This window comes from Peromyscus californicus, unplaced genomic scaffold (assembly GCF_007827085.1).
Source record: "Peromyscus californicus insignis strain IS unplaced genomic scaffold, ASM782708v3 Scaffold_22__1_contigs__length_63687245, whole genome shotgun sequence".
Taxonomy (NCBI): domain Eukaryota; kingdom Metazoa; phylum Chordata; class Mammalia; order Rodentia; family Cricetidae; genus Peromyscus; species Peromyscus californicus.
In genome coordinates, this window is record NW_026294525.1 from 239,095 (window position 1) to 260,684 (window position 21,590).

General features: G+C 36.8%; 1 protein-coding gene across 2 annotated transcripts in view; it reads left to right on the plus strand.

Annotated features, from left to right (window-relative positions):
* Positions 1–21,590, plus strand: part of Lnpep (leucyl and cystinyl aminopeptidase) — a 96,993-nt gene that overhangs the window by 35,368 nt on the left and 40,035 nt on the right. For both annotated transcript variants that reach the window (XM_052750694.1, XM_052750693.1), the window contains exons 2-6: positions 6,515–7,355; positions 11,879–12,017; positions 13,382–13,513; positions 19,004–19,124; positions 19,776–19,930. In XM_052750694.1, the coding sequence (XP_052606654.1) occupies positions 6,538–7,355; positions 11,879–12,017; positions 13,382–13,513; positions 19,004–19,124; positions 19,776–19,930 (1,365 nt within the window). In that variant the 5' untranslated portion in view covers positions 6,515–6,537. The remainder of the gene's footprint in view (positions 1–6,514; positions 7,356–11,878; positions 12,018–13,381; positions 13,514–19,003; positions 19,125–19,775; positions 19,931–21,590) is intronic.

The window sequence follows — 21,590 nt, forward strand, 5'->3', positions numbered from 1 at the left end:
TAGACTTTTTTAGTATAGGTATACAGTAGACCTTACTTGAGGGTGTGATTTCTACACCCTAGTGTTTCAAGTTGATGTCAAATGAGTTCTCTTTGCTGTGACTGGGTTGTATGTTGGCATTTCTCTATATTGCTTGACCTCTGGTGCTTCTGTTTCCTTTCGGGGATATTGTCTCCCTCTTTTACGAGGGTATGTGCTGTGTTTGACAAAGCGCTCTCAGGAAATCCTGTACAAGACTATGTGGTCCCTGGTACTTAGCTCCCTTTCTCCCTTGCCTCAGTCTCTGTCTGCCAGTCCTGTTCCACTTGGACTCCAGCTTGTCATTCTACTATTGGAAAATTGTCCCAAGGCAGAGAACCAGAGTTATTTGGGGCTCATTACTGTGTGGAACAAAGGTCACAATCTTGTGATTTAGATAGATAAAGAATTCACTAAGAAAGGAAAATGAAGAAGTAGAGTTGATTAGATATACTGCAGTACAACTACAGTGGAAAATAGCAAAGAGAAGCTGTCTAGAGCCTTTTTTAGGGGGCTGCTTTTTATGGAAGTGGGGTTTTTGGTGGGCAGCCAAGCAGTGTTTCAATGTTACCATGCTCTGAAACACTTTTAGGAGGGGATTGTTGTGGTTATCAACAGTCTGGCCTGGAGGCAATAATGGTCTTGCTCTGAGTCAGAAATGGATCAGCATAATTACCCATCCTCAATTTACCTCACTACGCATCTCTTTTTTTCCTTAGAGGTCACATACTTGATTTGTCTGTTGTCCAGTATGTGAAAAACACTTGTATCATTTGTGCAGATGAATAATAGATTACAAGAGGAAGAACAGTTTAGTGCCAACAACAGTTTTGTCTGATTGGGACAGCAATTTTAATGTGTTGAAATGAACTTTAACTATAGTGGTAGCTTACAAGAAAAAAGCATATCTTCTTTCCCTTCCTCCCTCCTCCCTTCTTTTTTTTCTCCCTTCCTTCCATAGGGTCTTGCTGTGTTTACTATGCTGACTTTCTACTCCTGGGGTGATCTTCCTTTCTCAGCCTTAGAAGTAGCAGGACCAAGAGGTGTATGCCATTGCACTCAGCTGGGAAAAGTAAATCTTAATTCCTTCAGGGCTGAATCATTTCTCCACGATGGTCTTGCTCCATATCTCCAGCCATATACCCACTTGTTTACAAAAGAAACACACTGAGTTAAAGGAACTTTAATGAAGTTTACAGCTGGAGATAGTCTAGAATATATTTTATAAATGCTTTTCCATGTTTACAGCATTTGGCTGTATATCAGTAGGTCATGGTGGGGGTTTCTGAGAAGCAGAGCAATGCTTGTTAAGTATTATAGCCTCATTTGAATATAGCAAGCCTTGTTTCTGCCCAAGAAAATTTGTTTAGATTAGGCTTTGGGGGGTGGATTTTGGCTTGTTAGTTTAAAAATACATACTATTTCATTTTCTCAGAAAATGGGATGACTGTGTAAAGGGATTGTATCTGTGGAAAGTTTGCTTCTCTTAATCCAAGTCTCTTGCTATGTTGTCATGGTTTGCATTTTTTCCTGTTCTCCAAATTGCACCTCAGTTAATCACTCTCTTGCTAGCAGCCCCTCTATACTTCCCCTGGCCTCTTACGACATCCTCCCTGCTTATGAAGCTCTGGAGTCATGATTTGTTTCTTTTATGATTTAATTTTTGTTTACTTTTCTGTTTTAATTGTGATAAAATACACATTCTTTTTCTCTAAGCCGGGGCTGGTAAGCACTGGGCTGTGTAAATGTCTCCACAGTGCCCTGCTCTGAGGCAGCGCTCCTTGATCCTCTTTTATCATTCTCCCCAAGTGTCTTTGCCTTCTCCGTTCTCGACTGTTGTGCTGGGCATATGGAATTGTTTCTCCTGTCACAGAGTTCACAGAGGCTGACTGTGGATCTCTTTTTGGGGATGTGACTCTTCTCAGTCTTTACCTTCAGTTCTCAGGCCCAGAGGAAAAGTGGCTTAGTCATGATCATCCTCCTTGGAGTTCTTGTGATCTCTCTCAATCACTCTGAGATAATGTCCTTGTGTTTTCCCTCAGCTCTGCCTCCACACCCACATTTTATCTTTCTTTATTTTTCCTTTCCCATAGCAATGCATGCTTAAGTTGCTTCCACCTTAAACATAGACTAACAAAAACAAAAGGATTTAACTTTCTACTGAAACTGTGTGTGTGTGTGGGGGGGCGTGTACACATATACACACATATACATACATACATACACATATATACACATACATATAACACTGATCCTGCATTTTTCCTTACAAACAGCCATGTACCTTGAAAGAACAGTGTGCAGCCCTTTCCTTCAGTTGCACCTTGCTTCCTTGGGAGACTGGAATAGCACTTGCATTCCCATCTTTCCACTGAAAGCACAGCTTAAAAGTCCCTGGTTTTTTAGTTGCCAGATGCAGGGAGTGGGAGGAGATTTCCAGTCCTGTTTTTACTTGACCTTTCTAATACATTAACTGTCAGTCCCTTTCCTTATGAAACCTTATAGTTGGTTCCAGGCATGCTACTCTCCTGATTTCTTGCTTGCTCATCTCTTCTTTCTTAATCTCCTGTGCTGCCTTTTTTCCCTCTGTCCACTTTTAGAAACTGATACTGTGTGACTCTTGTCTCCCTTTGAATGGTTTCAGCCACTGTGTGATTTAAATTACAATTTAGTAATCTTAATCATCTATCTCCATCCTTCCTTTGAGCACAAGACTCACTACCATAGTCCTTATGACAGTCTTATAAAATCAGGGTGTCTACATTGTAGGTAAGGAGACTGAGACCAGGCAAAGTAACCTGCTTCTGCTCTAATAATCAATAAAAGAGCTAAAATTTAAGCATTCATCTGAACATGAAACTATAATCTCTATATAATGCTGTTAATTAAATAGTTCTAACCAGCTGACAAGCGTATTAAATATATCATAGTTCATATGCTGTGCTTACCTTATTGCCATTGCTTTCTCTCATGAGTGGGGGGTGGTGACACAAAGGTTAGGGAGAGAGATGAAGAAACTACAGAGACAGACTGAAAACCTATATTCTCAATCTTAGGGTCTGATTTTCCTTCTTTCAGTTTTCCCAGCTGAAGTATATCCGAAGGACTTGATAGATGCAGATTTCCCTCTGTGTTGCTACCCAACTGGTTCATCCAACCCAAAGGAGCATCATTATGTGCTTCCTACCTGTCATGTGATTGCCCTCCCCCACCCCATCATAGTCTAGGACTTCTTCCTCTGAACTACCATGGCCCAGACCCATTGCTTTCAGATTATCTGACCCGAACAACCAGGGTGTCTTGTTTTTTTATTTAGATTTTTGTTGAAACATTTAATCCACTGCTGATTATATAAAAAAGAATTATTAGAAAATTTTTAAAAGATATGCAAAAATAAGTCTCATTTTAAATAGCATTGAATTCAACAGACATGAAATTACTCTGTCAGATTGTAATAAAAGGTTTTAGAAGCTAGTTTTCTATGACTGTCCTGTCACAGATAGATAATAAACAGTTTGCAGTTTAGATCTGGTCCATAAACGTTGAGTCTAGGCACAGCATCAGAGGGATAGAAATATCTTCAGTTTTCTTAGATTACAGCCACATGGATCCATGTTATTTAGAAGTTAAATTTCAACTAGGAATTTGTTGATTTACAGACAGCGTCTATGTGTAGCTTTAGGAAGCTTCAGAAAACACTGCTTCTGGGCTGGAGAGATGGTTCAGCTTTTAAAGGCCAGGCTCACAGCCAATAAATACATCAAGAAAATATGCTACTAGTTGTTTGCTTGTTTTATTTTTCAAATGTGAAAGCTTTATAATATGAATTGTTACATATCAAGCTACTTATGCATGCTAAGCAAGAAAACACATTTGTACTCCAGTTAAATTACACCTTTACTGTTTATATATGTACATGTGAAACTTTACTTTCTTTCTTTTTGGAAAGGGAAGGGGAAAATGCTATATATTATACTGTATATATAATGTATATTATATATTATAATATTATACTGTTTCTTAGAAGGAATAAGTCTAATTACAGTATAGAATAACCTTACAATTATGCTAAAATTAAAGTATATTGACTTAAGAATCAAGACAACATAAAAAAAAAACAGATTGAAAGTGCTATCTTTGATTGGCCTGTAATAATAATGGGTTTCCCCAGGTTGGTATTTAAATGAAAAGAATTGTATACATCAGAACTGTGTGCTTGTAATACTCAGTAAAATATGGCAGATTGTTTGGTTTGCTTTACTACTAGAAGAGTAAAGTTCTATGTAAATATTAATCTGATGAGGTGTTTAATAATAAAAATAAGTTATCTGCATTTTGACAGATTATTGACTGGCCAATTCTCAGATTTGATGAGGATAGGACATATTAAATGCTCAACTGTTAAATATTCCTTGGCTTTAAACAAGTCATTGCTAAGCAGTTGTGTTGGATAATTTTTATGTCAACTTGACACAAGGTATGGTCATCTGGGAAGAAGGATTTTTTAAAATAAATATAGTTAAATAAACAAACAAACAAACAAATAAATAAAGGAAAGAAACTGTGTTTCTCTGTAGGCCTGACTGTCCTGGAACTCCCTCTGTAGACCAGGCTGGCCTCAAACTTAGAGAACCACCTGCCTCTGCCTTCACTACCCCAACCTTTGGCTGGGAAGAAGGGCTCTTAATCAAGAAAGTGCCTCCATAGGATTAGCCTACAGAAACTCTAACTAAAAACAGTCAGACTCAAAAAGTTCTGATGGATCCTAGTTGATGAATGGGAATGCTCTAATATTAAGCTGATTCTCTACCCAGTGATAGTTAAGTTAAACATTTACTGAATAAACAATGCTCATGGTTGTCTGCTTCTGGCTTAGGGTAAGATGCTTAAGGAGCGTAATTTCATCTCACAGGAGATCTCATTACAGATGGCTGTGAGCCACTATGTGGTTGCTGGGAATTGAACTCAGGACCTCTGGAAGAGCAGCTAGTGCTCTTAACCTCTGAGCCACCTCTCCAGCCCCGAATAATATTTTTAATAATTTCATTGTCAGATACCAAATTTTTAAAAGCTCTTCCATTTCACTAAATTAACATGGGTCAGAAGATGCAGTATATTGAGATTAAAATTTGAAATAATTTTTTTTAGAATGTGGGTTCAAATATCAATTATACAAGTAAATATATGACTTTGAAATTAAATTAATCCACTTCTGTTTGTTTTTTTTAATGTCTTAATTTTTGCTACTTTATAGAACTGTTGTGAAGATTAGAAATGTTAATTGTAAAGTTCCTTGTGAGAACAAGTTAAAGATGATTTCAGTTTGTTAAAAATCTTGAAATCCCTTATAAGATGTGATTTTTTAAAAATACAAAATATTGAATGTCCCAAATCTAAGTTATTGATAGATAATCTTTGCTTCTTGAGACCTTTCTCCTCAGTGATTCTTGGCAAATGGGGTAAATGTAGCTTAGAAAAGCTCCCACCGCTTCAAGATATGCTGGCACTCATGGTGTTTGTTCTGTTTTTAAGGATGGGAAATGTTGTACTTGTGAAAGTTACAGAAGGGTGAAAAAACAGGTGTTTGAACTGTAGTTTGATCTGTTTTCTAATTTTTTTGTCCAGGTTACTATTTCTTGCTTACCAAAGTTTCATAAGTAATCTTCTTTCAATTTACTATGGTGCAGAAACATTCTTTACCTGAGGGAAACAATAACCCATTCTCTTGATGAGCCACCTTTTAAGCCTAGAAGCAGGTAAACCCATTTGTAATTTGCCCAAGGGAGAATGGGACGTAGAAAGGAGACCCACATAGGCCTTATGTTTGCAGTATTTGGCCAAAAAAATCTGAGCTTCAAGTGTCCAGACCCCAGAAGAAAGGCATTGACAGCAGTCCTTTTGACCCCACTTAGGGACAGACACAGGCAAAGATGACTAGAGTGACATCCTCTAAAGTCAAGCCTGGAACCCAGGGTGTTGGGTAGGACTGTATAAAGAAAGTGGTATAAAACCACAGCTGTTTTAAAAAAAAATATAATTATACTTTCATTATTAAAAGAAAACAAATTCAAATAAAATAAATATCACACACCAAAATTAGCCAGGCCTCAAATCTATATACATTTCAGTAAGCTTCTATACAGGCACAATAGCCATTCTTTTTCACTATCAGAATATTTTTGTGCACTTAGTGACCACTAACAATGAAAAAAATCTGTGACAGAAAAACAATTAGCTTTATACCATCTTTCTTTAATATTAGCCTATTTACTAGTTTTTTTTTTTTGGTTGATGACTATAGTATGCTTTTTTATACATTCTTGAGTTTTTAATGAACAACTCAAGAATGCCATAAAGCCTCTATTTAATTCATATAGTGTTAAGGTGGAAATAAATCTTAGTGATTTAAAAAACCCACTAAATTTGGTGTTTCCAAGAAACATTGTATTATGAGCTCTCCCCCACCTCTCTCTTATCATATGTCTTAATTTTGTAGATCGACTTCAGCTTCCAAGGAATATGATTGAAAACAGCATGTTTGAAGAAGAACCAGACGTGGTAGATTTAGCCAAAGAACCTTGTTTACACCCTCTGGAACCCGATGAAGTGGAATATGAGCCCCGGGGTTCGAGGCTACTGGTGCGAGGTCTTGGTGAGCATGAGATGGACGAGGACGAAGAGGATTATGAGTCATCTGCAAAGCTGCTGGGCATGTCCTTCATGAACAGAAGCTCAGGCCTTCGAAACAGTGCAACAGGCTACAGGCAGAGTCCAGATGGGACTTGTTCAGTACCCTCTGCCAGGACCTTAGTGGTCTGTGTTTTTGTCATCGTGGTTGCTGTCTCTGTGATTATGGTGATTTATCTACTGCCTAGATGTACCTTTACCAAAGAAGGCTGCCACAAAAAAAACCAGTCAACAGGACTAATTCAGCCAATTGCCACAAATGGGAAATTGTTTCCATGGGCACAAATTAGGCTTCCCACTGCCATTATGCCTCAGCGCTATGAACTTAGCCTACACCCAAACCTAACCTCAATGACATTCAGGGGCTCTGTGACAATTTCACTTCAGGCTCTTCAAGCCACGTGGAATATCATTCTCCATAGCACAGGACACAATATTTCAAGAGTGACATTTATGTCAGCAGTTTCAAGTCAAGAAAAACAAGTTGAAATCCTGGAATATCCATATCATGAACAAATCGCCATTGTTGCCCCTGAAGCCCTTCTAACAGGACACAATTATACTTTGAAGATAGAGTATTCGGCAAATATATCTAACTCTTATTATGGGTTTTATGGCATCTCCTACACAGATAAAAGTAATGAGAAAAAGTATGTAAACCTCCTAAATGGTTCTTGTTCTGTGCTCTTCTGCATGTAACTTCCTCGGTGCAGATCCTTTTGCTCACACCATAGATGTTTTTACATGTTTTTAAATTTGGGAAGCTATGTGCAAAATAGAATGGTTCTATGGAAGAATATACTATTGTCTTAGGCATAACTTGGAGTGAGTATTGTGGTGGAAGAAAATAGGAGTGTATAGTGGAAGGGGATGAAAGAAGATTTATTCTCTATCACAAACTAACAAATTTTCCTTGAGCTTTTCATGTTTTATGGGATGAATAGTGTCATCCTTTCCTGAAGTTGTAAGCGGCAGAGTGAGTGGTATGGGCTATCCTGCTGGCAGGCAGAAGTTTTAGGAGGTACTTAATGAGTTGGAGAAAGATGGTGTGAAATGTGGCGTACTTACATATATCATTCTTAGTACCCTTATTCTTCACTGGTTTCCTTTTTAAAATGCCAGTTTGACTATGAAATCTTTAAAAGTGTAGGAAAGAATCACATCTAAAAAAAAAAAAAAGTAATACAGAATATAAGGGTGTTCCACAGCCTCTTTGGATCATACTTTGCTGTTTAATCTTCATAGTCATATGATACATGGGTTTTATGAAAAATGTAGGGTACATTACTATGGAATATTCATAAATAATGGTAATGTCATTTCTGTGCACAAAGACTACTTATTTGTGCTTTATGTTAGTAGAGCATTCTTACATAGTGCACTCATAATACTCTGTAGACCAGTTTAAGAATTATTGACACTGGCCAGTTGGGTAATATATATCAATATATTGTTGTTGTTTTGTTTAATGTTTCAGAGTTTTTAATTTTTGATTCATTGAAAGAAAAAATATTTTTAAAAGAGTAATTTCACTAACTGAAAATAAAAAGAACATATTAGCTCTCTTTTTCTACCCAAGAGACATATTTAATTAGCAGTAGAAGGGATATTTCTTTCTTAGCTTTTGTCAAACGATAGAAAAATTTTTTTCTTTCTCAGCCATCAAAAAACACTCAAGTACTAAATGGATTTTTTTGTTACAAGACTGCAGCTCTCTATTGGAAATTAAGAATCATCAAAAGCTGTTACAATTTTCTTTTTAAATCAAATTGTGCATCTGGTTTTCACATATATTTTAAGGTTTTATACTGGTAGTTTGAATTTGAAACATATGGTTATATTTTAGTAACCTCTACTTATTATGAATGTCATATATATTCATAATATATATACTTTTTAAACAAATAGCATGCTGTCTGTATATTTCAGTTGTTGAATGATTATCTAAAATTGAACACAAATTTGTGATTATAATGGCATCCTTGGAGTTTTTAGCTTTAGTTATTGGTTTGTAATCTCTGTTATCCATAGGGAATATAGTATTCTCACCCTTTTTGCATTGTACATTTTGTATGTAGAATGATCCACATATATGGATAGTGAAATAGATAGTTAGACATATAGACAGACAGACACACCATGCACATTATAAAATAGTGACTTAGTATTGCAAAGAGAACTCTAAGACAAGCCCCAGAGCTATCACATCTAATTTGATTATTTCCCTGGAATCTTTGGACTTATTAGTACGTAATGGGAAGGATGAATGCTGTGCAATGGAATCCAGTGATGTTTTAGTATAAGCATGTATCAGTTCTTGACATGGGCTAGATTGAGTCATGGTACATGCTAGAAAAAAATGTGGGTCCTTGAAACTAAGAACTAGAGAATTTAAAATAGTATTTTAAACTGAAATTTTGGAACAAACGGAATGTAAGTTTATTTACCTGCTTGTTAATAACAGCGAAGGCCCCACATGATTGTCTATCTCGATAGAGGATAAAAGTTTAAATCATTCTTACCTTTGGGTGTCTGAAAACTATTAATCCTAAGAAATTTTGTGTGGGTATGTATCTTACAATTTTGCTTTATATTTCTGGAGACTACCCCTGCTATAATTAGAATAAATATTTAAACTGATAAGATGATTAGGGGGATGTATTTCTTGTTGCTTGAAAGGTAGCTTTTCTTACCACTATACCACCAATGCTCTTGTTGCCTGGAAAATCATAATGTCTGATGCTTTGAATAGACACTGTTTGTGGTCAGGAAACTTTACCTACTTTCCACACTGTTACATATGCCTATTCTTATCTCTGCACTTGTTTCCATTAGTAGAGGTGGTCATGGCCTTTGGTACAGTCCTGTTGCAGTTAGTTCTTATTTCTAACAGTTTGAAGATTTTCATTATTTGGCCTTTGTTTTTTCTCACAGCCGTTACTCTCCTATCATGTTGAACTCTGTATTTCCTAAAACTAAGGATAACAGTAGCCAATACTTATTGGGAACTAAAACACTAGAAACTGCTCAGAGCATTTTATGTTTCTTTAGTCTTCTACCTTATCAAACTCACTAAGAAATGCTAATACATTAATAATAGCCAAGGGCAAAGGTACATACAGTAATAGTCTGGCAGAGAGGGAACTCAAACCTGTGTTTCTTAAGCACTGTATTGAACTATTTCCCCAATTCACACTTCTTTTTTTTTGGCAAGTTGTTTTTTGCCATTGCTTAGGATTCTCTTACTCAACTCCCAGCTAATTCTTGTCTTCAAATAGGCTTGAGGAAATGCTGTAACAAAACAAAGTCACAAAGAAAGAATAGGCATCAAGTATTCAGAATAGAGAAGACATTGTACCTTCAGAAAGCAGTAATCTCAGAGACATTTGTGTGAGATAGTTATTATATTGCTTTAACAATAATTTAAGTTTTGTTTTGTTTTAGTTTGGTTTGGATTTTCTTAGAATGTTAGGATTTATAGTCAGGCATGATGGAACACATGTGCAGCCCTAGCACTTGGGAGGTCGAGGTAGGAGGATCAGAAGTTCAAGGTGTGTGTGTGTGTGTGTGTGTGTGTGTGTGTGTGTGTGTGTGTGTGTGTGTGTGTGTGTGTGTATGTACATGTGTATGTACACATAGTAAATATGAGGCCAATTTGGGCTATTTAAGATCCTGTCTCAACTGGGGGGTAGTGGCTCACACTTTTAATCCCAGCATAAGAGGCAGAGGCAGGTGATCTCTGTGAGTTTGAGACCAGCCTGGTCTACAGAATGAGTTCTAGGACAGCCAGGGCTACTCAGAGAAACCCTGTCTCAAAAAAAAAAAAAAAAAAAAAAAAAAAAAAAGACTCTGTTTCAAACAAAGGGAAGAACATTATGATGTAATTTTTATCCATAAATAGGTCCTCTAATGTGAGTAATAGGGATATAATAAGACTTTATCCTGTTCCTTTTACTATGTAAGAATGTTGGCAGTTAGAAATGGCATGGTTATCATGAAGTTCATTCTGCCTTTTCTGGGCCCATCCTTATCAAGAAAGACAAAATGATTTTAAGTGTGAGAAGGAGTTGTAGTTTCCTAGTATTAGTAGTATGCATCTATATACAATCACTTATGTAGTATACAAATGTTTTGTTTTATTGTAAAGTTTTACTGGATTCTGACAAAACTCTGGGCTTGATGCAGGGAATCCTGTCTCAATCATAATATATAAGATAAAAACACTGAGATATAGGTTACAAACATGACAGAGTTATATGGCTAATAAGTGTAGACCCCAAATCCAGTTTTCTCTTTTCTGCTTATCTTCTAAAAGTGGAGTCTAAGGACCTAGGAACAGAAGGTGCCATGACTAGAGTGCCTATGAATGGTATTTAAGCTGGTACAAGAGAGGTGCACTTGCCCTGATACTCTGTGTGGTCTTCCACGTGAAGATCATCTTCCTTGATTAAAAAATCTGCCATTAGCCCTTGTTTCTTTTTGTGCTTTTCACATGACCTGTAATTCAGTTTCTTTGTATGTATTATAGTCTTAACTGCTGCTGTTGTGGTATAGAAAGGAGAACATCCTTTCTGTTTATCTCTGAAAATAAAAATAGCAGAATACTGTTAAAGAACAACTGCTTTTCTATTTTCATTAAAGTTAATGTTATAAATTTGAGATTCAGTATTGCAAACCCAGATGTTTAGTAGCAATTAATGACAATCATCCCTATGAACTTCATGTCGAAAACTCTTTTAAGAAGCTACCTTTGTGAATCCCACCACACTCAGCAGCTGCCCCAGCTTATAGATACATACTGCCTTCTTCCTTTATGCTGCTTTTTTCTCAAGTGGTTTTTTGTTTATTTATTTTTGTTTTTGTTTGTTTATTTTCCCCTTCTGTACTTTATCAAGTATTCTTGTGTTCAAGGACTGATTCAGATTGTGTACTAGTTTCTCCAGTGTCTTCAACTCCAGCAGAATTTGTTTTATGCTATTTGATCCTACTAATGTGCTTCCACTGTTAGGATATGATCTGAAGCCTGTTAGAAGATTCTCTCCACTCTAGACTTCTGTCTCTTTACTTAATTGCTTAAAGTCTGGAACTGTATTTGTCTTCATACCCCTAGTACTTGGCAGGGTGCCTTGTCTAGTAGACACTTAGTAACTATTCAATTTGTATTTGTTTTTAGGTACTTTGCAGCAACTCAGTTTGAACCCCTGGCAGCAAGATCTGCTTTTCCCTGTTTTGATGAACCAGGATTTAAAGCCACATTTATCATCAAGATTACAAGGAATGAGCATCACACTGCATTATCCAATATGCCTAAGGTACTGTGACATGAAGGTAAAATCTTTGGATGGATCTCTGAGAACAGTTGGATTCCTTTTTATTGTACTGTTGGTAGGAATATTTAGATTCATATATGTATATATTACTGAAATAGTTAAATAAAAATGGAAAAATTTGTCAGCTCAAGGAACATGTGAAGAAGGAAAAGACCTTGCAGGATTTAGAATGCATGGGGAGGAGATGTGAAATGTTTTCTTGCTCTACAGTTGCACAAATACTAACACTATGAACTAGTACAAACCCAGTAAACTACTCAAGACATAATGAATTTGCTTTTCTAAGCAGTGTTGAGAGTGTGGAATTGTGATTATTCTTGGTGTTTTGGCAAATGAAACTTTTGATTATTGTCATGTGGAAATGGACAACAAATACAGGAGCTTCTTTCTTGAATGTTAGTTGCATGGGAGGTAGTCGGGATAAAACCAAACAGAGGGGTTTTATGCTAAACAGAACTTGGGGTTCCTTTTGTGTCTACCTGAATGGCTTTGTGCGGTCTGTGTGATGCTCCCTAGAACCTGTGTAGCTAGGGGTGAGAAATAGCCACAGCCAGCAGGTAATACAGTCTACTCCCATAGACAGTAGACAGCATGATCATTTATTGTCAGAACCCTACTCATAGCCAAACTCTTCACCTTAATCAGTCTCTTAAAGAGGTGGGCACCTACTTATCTAATAACCCGAAGCATAGCCTGATTCACGATTAGTAAATCCTGAGAGTTGCTGGCATTTCTCCACCTTTAGTCTGTTGCAGACTTCTCTAGTGGCCTAACACATTTGATTCCACTAAGTTTTCCTGGGGGTCCTCCAAGGAGCACTAGACCATGTTAGAAGATATCTTAGCTACAGTTCCTTCTTGAAGTCAGCTATCCTAAGGTTCTGGGGTGGTGGGGGGAAGGATTTGCATTTTGCTACAGTTTTTTTCTGTTTTTCGAGACAGGGTTTCTCTGTGTAGCTTTGCGCCTTTCCTGGGACTCGCTTGGTAGCCCAGGCTGGCCTCGAACTCACAGAGATCCACCTGGCTCTGCCTCCCGAGTGCTGGGATTAAAGGCGTGCGCCACCACCGCCCGGCTTGCTACAGTTTTTAAATGGAGAGACAAAAGCCACTGCTCCCTGTAATTTAAATATATTGAGAGCCATGTTGGGGTTCTCATTGTACTCGGTGTATCCTCTTGATCAAGGGTAGTAGAAGAAACTGAAACAAGGGGCTTTGCTCTCTAGAAATTTGTGCTGAAAGATTAAAATATACAATTATTATCTAAATGCATTTTTAGTTTCTTAGTATATTTGTCATTGATTGCTTTAATTACAGAACTGTCATCTTTTTTTTCCCCTTTGGCTATAGAAGTCATCAGTCCGTACAGAAGAAGGACTTATTCAGGATGAGTTTTCTGAAAGTGTGAAAATGAGCACATACCTGGTTGCTTTCATTGTAGGGGAGATGAGGAACCTGAGTCAGGATGTAAATGGAACCCTGGTATGTTGGTGTACTAATTGTCTGAAAGCCTATTTATAGTAAGCTAAGTAGAATTCTTTAATGATTCTTGGTAGTTGCCTTATGAAGACAAGCTTTTAGATCAGATTCTGATATTTTATAACAGACATACTATTCTTACTTAACTGTTGTGTTTATCTAAGTTGTTCTATTACTAATAAAGACTTGGTATGGTGATATTTTATTTTGTATTAAAATGTTATTTGTATGTTAATAAATAAAGTTGCCCAGGGGTCAGAGCTATTAGCAAGCCATAGGAAAGCAGGGCAGTGGTGGCGTACGCTTGTAATCCCAGCACTTGGTAGGCAGAGCTAGGTAAGTCTCTGTGTGTTCAGGGATACAGTCAGTATTGGATACACATGCCTTTAATCTTAATACCAATCATAGAAAACCTGGAGGTCTATACAGACAGGCCGTGATGAGGCGGTCATGTGGTTGGGTTTACAACCAATGAGAAGGCAGAACAGAAACTCTATATAAAGACTTTAACACAGGAAGTAGCTCTGGTTTGGAGAGAGAGGACCACCGCAGGAGGAAGGGTAAGGTTTTAACTCTTAGCTCTGACCTCTTGGCTTTCTTCTTTGCGTTGGTTCTGTGTTTCTGATTTAATAAGACGGTTGGTTACATCTACAACTTGGGAGTCAGATATTGGGGTGAAAACCTGATAGACCAAAGAAGTGGCAGAGGAGTGACTAGCTGACCTTCTCTCCACACTTCCTAGACCAAAAAGGAAGTATAAAAAAGCCTTGGAATCTCCAAGTCCCTCCTTATTCCTTCCTGTGCCTCTATTGCATCCTGGGTCCTCCATATACTCTTGACTAGTTCTTGTCAACTAGTCGCTGACTCCACCCCCCTCATTCAAGGTTACTTTATTAACTCAGTCTCAGGATGTCACAGAGTGATCAAATATCCCACAACACTTAACTCTTATTTACTGCTATTCATTTAATACCTGAAAGTCAATAGTTTTCAAGTGTTCTATTTTGTAATAGAATTATAGTAAGATAACACAGTATACCAATATTTCTAGAACTATGCTGTAGAATGTGATGGTCAGTAGCCTTGTACTGCTCTTTGGTTTTAAACTAAAATAAAATGTACAAGTCTCTGCTTGCCATACTTTAAGAGTTAGAGTAGTTTGTGTGGCTATTGATTGTCATATTAAATTAGCTGTAAAAATGAGATGAATACTCTTTAAAAAAATTTTAGGTGCTGGGCTAAGATCAGCAGTGTTTCTAAGCATGTGGAAGACTCTAGTTTCAATCTCCAAAACCAGAAGAAAAAAGCAAGTCCTGGTTGAGTTTATGTGTAAGATTGTTTAATTTAAGGGCCTGGTTTATTTCCATTTTCTCATAATTTGTGTTTTAATAAGGCTTTTTTTGTCATTAGTATCCATGTATAAATAGTTGTTTGATTTGAACTTTTATAGTAGAGATATAAACACTGATGATAGAGAAGAGTTATTTTTAAATACTTACTTTCTCTTTACTTACCTTTCCAAACCTGCTCCCCATCTGCCATGCTAGCTTGTTATTGTCTGTAGGATTACATTAAAATTCATCATGATATTTAAGACCTTTCTTTACAAGCTCAGCTATATTTTCAGTTGTTCTAGAGTGAATTCTTCCATCACTCCTAGTGTCATAATTCATTATCACATACATAACCCATCCTCATGTATGCTTGGTGTTGGGAAGAAACTTCAAGAAAAGTGTTTCACATAGCTTTTTTTGAGTGGTGGGCAGAGGCTTTTATACTCATTTGTATTAGGTGGCAGCACAGTTTAACAAGAATAAGTCTTTGGTATGGAATCGCTCCTTCATAATTACTAGCTCTGATCTCTTGAAGAGACTGAATTCTAATCCCCTCTACACTTCATTTTTTCAGTACTGTAATATATACAGACACACACAGAAAAGAAATTCCATTTACATGTATATGTGTATTATATATGCATATATACATATGCATAGATAGAATACACATTCTCTTTTTCCATATGTAACTGTATCATTTAATCTTTTGCATACTAAGAGATGTAATCTCAGTTTTTGTACTGCCTAGTAGTAAATATGGTTTTTTTTAGCAGCATGAATAAACAATAGTTTTACTATTTTTCTCCTTTTTTATTAGGAAATGGATAGGACATACTTTGTGTTAGCAACTGTGCTAGGAACTCATTTATAAACATTTTATTTTATGAAATAAAGATGATCACAGCATTAGCCCCATATCTCTGATGAGAGAGTGTCTCAGAAAGGTTAAGTGATTAACCTAGGTGCCAGTGGGAGAGAGTTTTACTCTCCACCACTATATAGTGCTGACATCAGTAACTTGTGTAGGTGTTGCAACCAGAAGTCCAAAACTTGGAAGGTAGGTGAAGAATTTTTGTTATTCTAAGATGTTGAAATCCAGCTTCTATTTTATAATATAGGTCTGTTTAACAAGGTTTAGGAATAAAGAGGTAGAATTATACTACTAAACTGATTTTTATCAATAACTGTAGATTACTATATGTGCCCTGTTTATTACTAAAGTCTGCTTTAATGTCCAAGCCTCAAAGGAAAAACAGGATTTAGGGATATAATCCAGTTCACTGGACATTAGCCACACCCTAGGTTCAATACCAGTAACACTCCTCCCACCAATTTTTTTTTTTTTACCTTTTATATTTCAGTTTTTATTCCTTAAACTTATCTTTTTTTAGTAGAAAGTGAAAGATCCATTTGGTGTGAAAAAAATGATTTTTTTCTTCATAGGAATGTTAGAATTACCTGGAAAATTGTAGGCCAGGTGTGAAAAATACTGCTTCCTGCTTCTCTAGAGGCTTTTGTTTTGTTCTGTTTTGTTTCCTTTCTTCCTGCTTTTCTTTTTGTTATAGATGGGCTAGTTGATAGAATTAGTTTAATCAGTCAGATATGAGTACTGCGTCTGACATGTAGCATTTAACTAGAGCCCTCAACAGTATTATCAATATAGCTATAATTTTAATTTATTCACAACATGTTTTTGTTCAAAATTTCTAAAATAATTTATATCTTGTCTTAGTTAGGGTTACTGTTGCTGTGATGAAACACCATGACCAAAGAAACCTGGAGACGAAAGGGTTTATTTGGCTTACACTTCCACAGCACTGTTTATCACTGAAGGAAGTCAGGACAGAAACTCAAACAGGGCAGGATCCTGGAAATAGAAGCTGATGCAGAAGCCATGGAGGGATGCTGCTTACTAGTTTGTGTCTATGGGCTTTGCTCAGCCTGCTTTTGTTATAGAACCTGGGGATAGCACCAGTCACTGTGGCTGGGCCCTCCCCCATCAATCACTAATTAAGAAAATACCTTACAGCTGGATCTTTTTTTTCCCCCTGGTTTTTTCGAGACAGGGTTTCTCTGTGTAGCTTTGCGCCTTTCCTGGATCTCACTCTGTAGACCAGGCTGGCCTCGGAACTCACAAAGATCCACCTGGCTCTGCCTCCCGAGTGCTGGGATTAAAGGCGTGCGCCACCACCGCCCAGCTACAGCTGGATCTTATGGCAGCATTTTCTCAGTCGAGTTTCCCTCCTTTCAGATGACTCTAGCTTGGGTCAAGTTGACATTAAACTAGCCAGGACATATCCCAAATGTCTTTCAATCATCCTGGTACACTTTTCACATTTGATATCATCCCCTTCTAGTTCATCTAATCAGTCATTAGGATGGGACTCAGTATATTCTTTATGTTAGGAATTCATGCTTTCTGTAATGTGTTTAGTTAACCTGTTTTGGAAGGCCAGTGTGTCCTTTAGATCCTACAGGCCATGTTATTACTTCTCATGGGCGTGATAAGGTTTGGTCCTGCTTTTGTTAGCTAGTTTTTGTTTTTATTCCTCTAAGTCACAGACAGGTTAAACCTACCAAATACTCTATTTTTCCGTCGTAAAGAACCTTTTGCTCTGAGGAAGCAGGGATCTTCATAGCTGTAGTTACAGAAATCTCTTAAATGGTCCTAGCAGTAGATGGCAAGAAAGCATTTAGGCTATAGCTATTAAGGCCTAGTTGCCAGTAGACTTTCATTTGACCGTGACTAAGATATTTGTTTGTTTGTTTTCTTTCCTTTTTTTATCTTTAATCTTTTTTTATTAAGTTTCAACCCAGAGCCTTAGGCTTGCTAACTTCCTCCTGTACCACAGAGCTGTACCCCAAACCACCAAACAGTAGTAATCAGTGTTCTCTTACCCAACCCAAAATGTTGTTTAAGGCATTTTTTCCCCTTATATGCATGGTAGTGAAGACCTGTAATCCCACTTACTCAGGATGCTGAGGCAGAAGGATCACAGGTTCAAGACTGAGCCTGGAGAACTTAATGAGACCCTGTGTCCAAATAAAAAGTAGAAAGCGGCCTTGGGAAATAGCTCAGTGGTGGAGTGCTAGCCTAATATGCATGGGACCATATTTTAAATCCTTCAGATCACAAAATGGCAAAAAATATTTCTACTGAGACATATTTTTTGCTTTGCTTATTTTCTACTGTTTTATTATTTATTAGAATGAGATTGATATAAATATAATGAACACATGATGTATGTGTATTAAGAAGATAAAAGCCCGTGGTTTTGTTTTTGTTGTTGTTTTTGTGTTTTGTTTTGTTTTGTTTTGTTTGAGACAGGGTTTCTCTGTGTAGCCTTAGCTGTCCTGGAATTCACTCCCTAGACCAGACTGAGGCTGCACATATTCTTTTAAGGAGAAGAAAAAGTAGAAAGAAAGAAAAATATCCAAATTACCTTTCTCCTAATTGTATTCTAGGATTGAGAATAATTGCATCCCTTGGTCAAATTTCAGTTTCTTTTATAATCCTGTCATATGTACTTAAACTATGAATTTATCTACCAAATGATAGGTAGAAAGCATAGGTATTTAAGCAACCTGTGTGCTTTTTTATATATGCTTTTTTCCTGAGTGTGTAGCCTGAAGTGAATGGGCAAGGTGAGACCTGAATCATAGTGAGGGTATATAATGATATGATTTTTTTTTATATTATGATCCATAAAAGCAAGACAACTGATGATTTGTTTACTAATATGTATTTAGTGCCTACTGAAGTACAGGCACAGTAATAGGATTAACACCTTAGTTTTGTACTGCAGATAACGCATCGTCGTCATGTTCATAAATAAGAGCATTTCTATGTCTTAGGAGTACAAGAATGTAAAATTAGATAGGATAGTGCTTATTATTTTCTCTGAGATATACCACAGTAGTTTGAGATATTGGTAAAACTTTAAAAAAATTAAAACATGAGGTAATTCTTTTGTGCAAGTATAGATACAGCTGACTTGTTCTGTGTGGCTGGAAGAATTTTAAGCAAGAGTTTCTATCTGAAAAGATCTCATATAGTATGCACTTCTTAAATTTGCTGGTCCTAATAGTCCTCAGCTGAGTGGCATAGCATTTTAATTTTACCTGTCTTTACATCATGGATTATGTTTCTCTTTAGGTTTCAATATATGCTGTACCAGAAAAGATTGGTCAAGTTCACCATGCCTTGGACACAACTGTAAAGCTCCTTGAGTTTTATCAAAATTACTTTGAAATTCAATATCCACTTAAGAAATTGGGTAAGAATTTAATAGAGGCTTTGATTTTTATTGCAATTTATAATGAAGATTTGCTTTACAAATGATTTTTTAGAAGAAGCTTTTGCCAAAATTGTTTAAAAAAAACCAAGAAATATTGTTAATGCTGTAAAAATTTTATTTGTTAAGATTATTTACAATCTCTAAGTTTTCTGAACTTGAACTTTAAATAACTTATATAACTTAAAAGTTTATGGAGTTGTAGGAATATGCTTAGGGCTCCATCTGGAGTTGGACTAACTTCCAAGAAATTTCTGATTCAAATAATAAAAAGTACATACCAGGAGCCCGTGAAAGTAAGAAGATTGAAGTTCTGTTCAGTGTGATGCTGGTTCTGAAGGACGTAATGGGATTTGCCCTGGGCTTTGTCTTGCTTACTCTAATCTGATTCATTGTCAAGGAAATGGCTATTTTTTTCTTTGTTAGGGACAGTAGAATTGTTGATCATAAAAGGGTTGGATCAGGTCTTCCTCAGCTAGCTGACAGCCAGGTGCAGAGCATGTAGATCTAGGAAAATGAAGATTCTGTGTGTTAAAGATCATGGAAGATCTCACTGTCTTTATTTGGTAAAGTATCTTGACTTAGGGAGTTCTGTAGATGAGAAGTTGATCTATTCTTTCATGTTATGTCCAGATTTGGTGGCCATTCCTGACTTTGAAGCGGGAGCAATGGAAAATTGGGGCCTGATTACATTCCGAGAAGAGACTCTTCTGTATGACAATGCCAGTTCTTCAGTAGCAGATAGAAAATTGGTTACTAAAATCATTGCTCATGAGCTGGCACATCAGGTATTACCAACCAGTGCATTACATCTAAAGCCCTAGAGTTTTAGTAAGCACCTGTATAATATTAAGTATATTACTATTCTGTGGTTTTAGTGTTGCTATTATATAAAAAAAATAAGCTTTTTAAACACAAACTTAATGACCAAGGGAAAATAATATGTTAGAGCTTCATATTTAAGTCATTTTCACATTCATTGTCTCATCTCACAAATGTCCTAAGGTGAGTGGTAATCCCATTTTACAGGTATAGAAACTGAGACTCAGCTCTAAGAAATGACTTGTTTAAACATACACAGCTAGTAAATGGTAACCTTGAAGAATAACTGTATCCTCAGATTATCTTTTTTATTACCACAGTGCTAGGACCAAGCCCAGAACTTTGTGTTTGTTAGACAGTACTTTACCACTGATCTCAATTCTCCAACCCTGGAATATCATTTTTCCCTTAATAATACACATCTGCATCACATCTGGCAACTACCAGCTGCTCAGTATATCCTTGTAGGATAGAACTTTTTCCCTCAGTTACACCATCTTCTTTATTAAGACAAAGCCTTCTTAATGTGTAGCTCACATTTCTCCTGCCTCAACTCTTAAGTACCAGATCATAGCTGTGGGGCTCATACCCAACTCCTTACTAACAATTCTTGAATCATAGTTGTCAGGACCAAATTTCTTTTTCTATTTCTTGCTAGAACTAGGTTCTTTATTACTGTGGGAGAAGGAGCTCTCCCCATATAGAGTGAAGGAATTCTTTGTATAAGATTAAAAAAGAAAAGAATTGTCCATATATATCCCCATTCCCAAAATATTATCTCTCTTGTGCCCTAGATATGAGATGCTTTTCAGTGTAGGGTGTGGTTTGGGAAACTGTGAAGTGGCGATACATGAAGGAAGACTAGAAAGTGCTGTGACCAGTTAACTTGGTCTCAAACATCATCTGTAGATGACTCTGTGACCTTTGTAAAAACTTCTTGGCAAGCTGATAAATGAAGCATATATTTACTGCTGTAAATGGGCTGGAAGATAAGTTGTCTTTTGTGAGTTTTTTTTTTTTTTTTTTGGTTTTTCGAGACAGGGTTTCTCTGTGTAGCTTTGCGCCTTTCCTGGAACTCACTTGGTAGTCCAGGCTGGCCTCGAACTCACAGAGATCCGCCTGGCTCTGCCTCCCGAGTGCTGGGATTAAAGGCGTGCGCCACCACCGCCCGGCGTGAGTTTTTTTTTTAATCCTGTTATTTCTGAGACCACTCATTACCACTTAGACTATTTCTCTTATTTTTTTCTTTTGTTTAGGGCTTATCACTCATCTTCCTGTTAAACAGATTTTTAAGATAGTATCTTAGAAAAAGAAATGATTGAACTCTCAAAAGTAATTTTGTTTTATTGTAGTAATAACCTTATTTTTTGCTACTGATGTGAAATAAACCCCAGACCACACTGACAAATTTGTATCCCCATGACCATTTTTTATTGCAAGTATTTTAAAAAGAAGTTTGTGCGTGTGTGCCTGCACTCGTGTGTGTGTGTGTGTGTGTGTGTGTGTGTGTATGTGTGTGTGTGTGTGTGTGTGTGTGTGTGCCTGAGTGTGTGTGTGTCTATGTGTGTATGTCTGTATGTGTTCTGTCTATGTGAGTGTATGAGCATGTGAGAGCACATGTGGAGG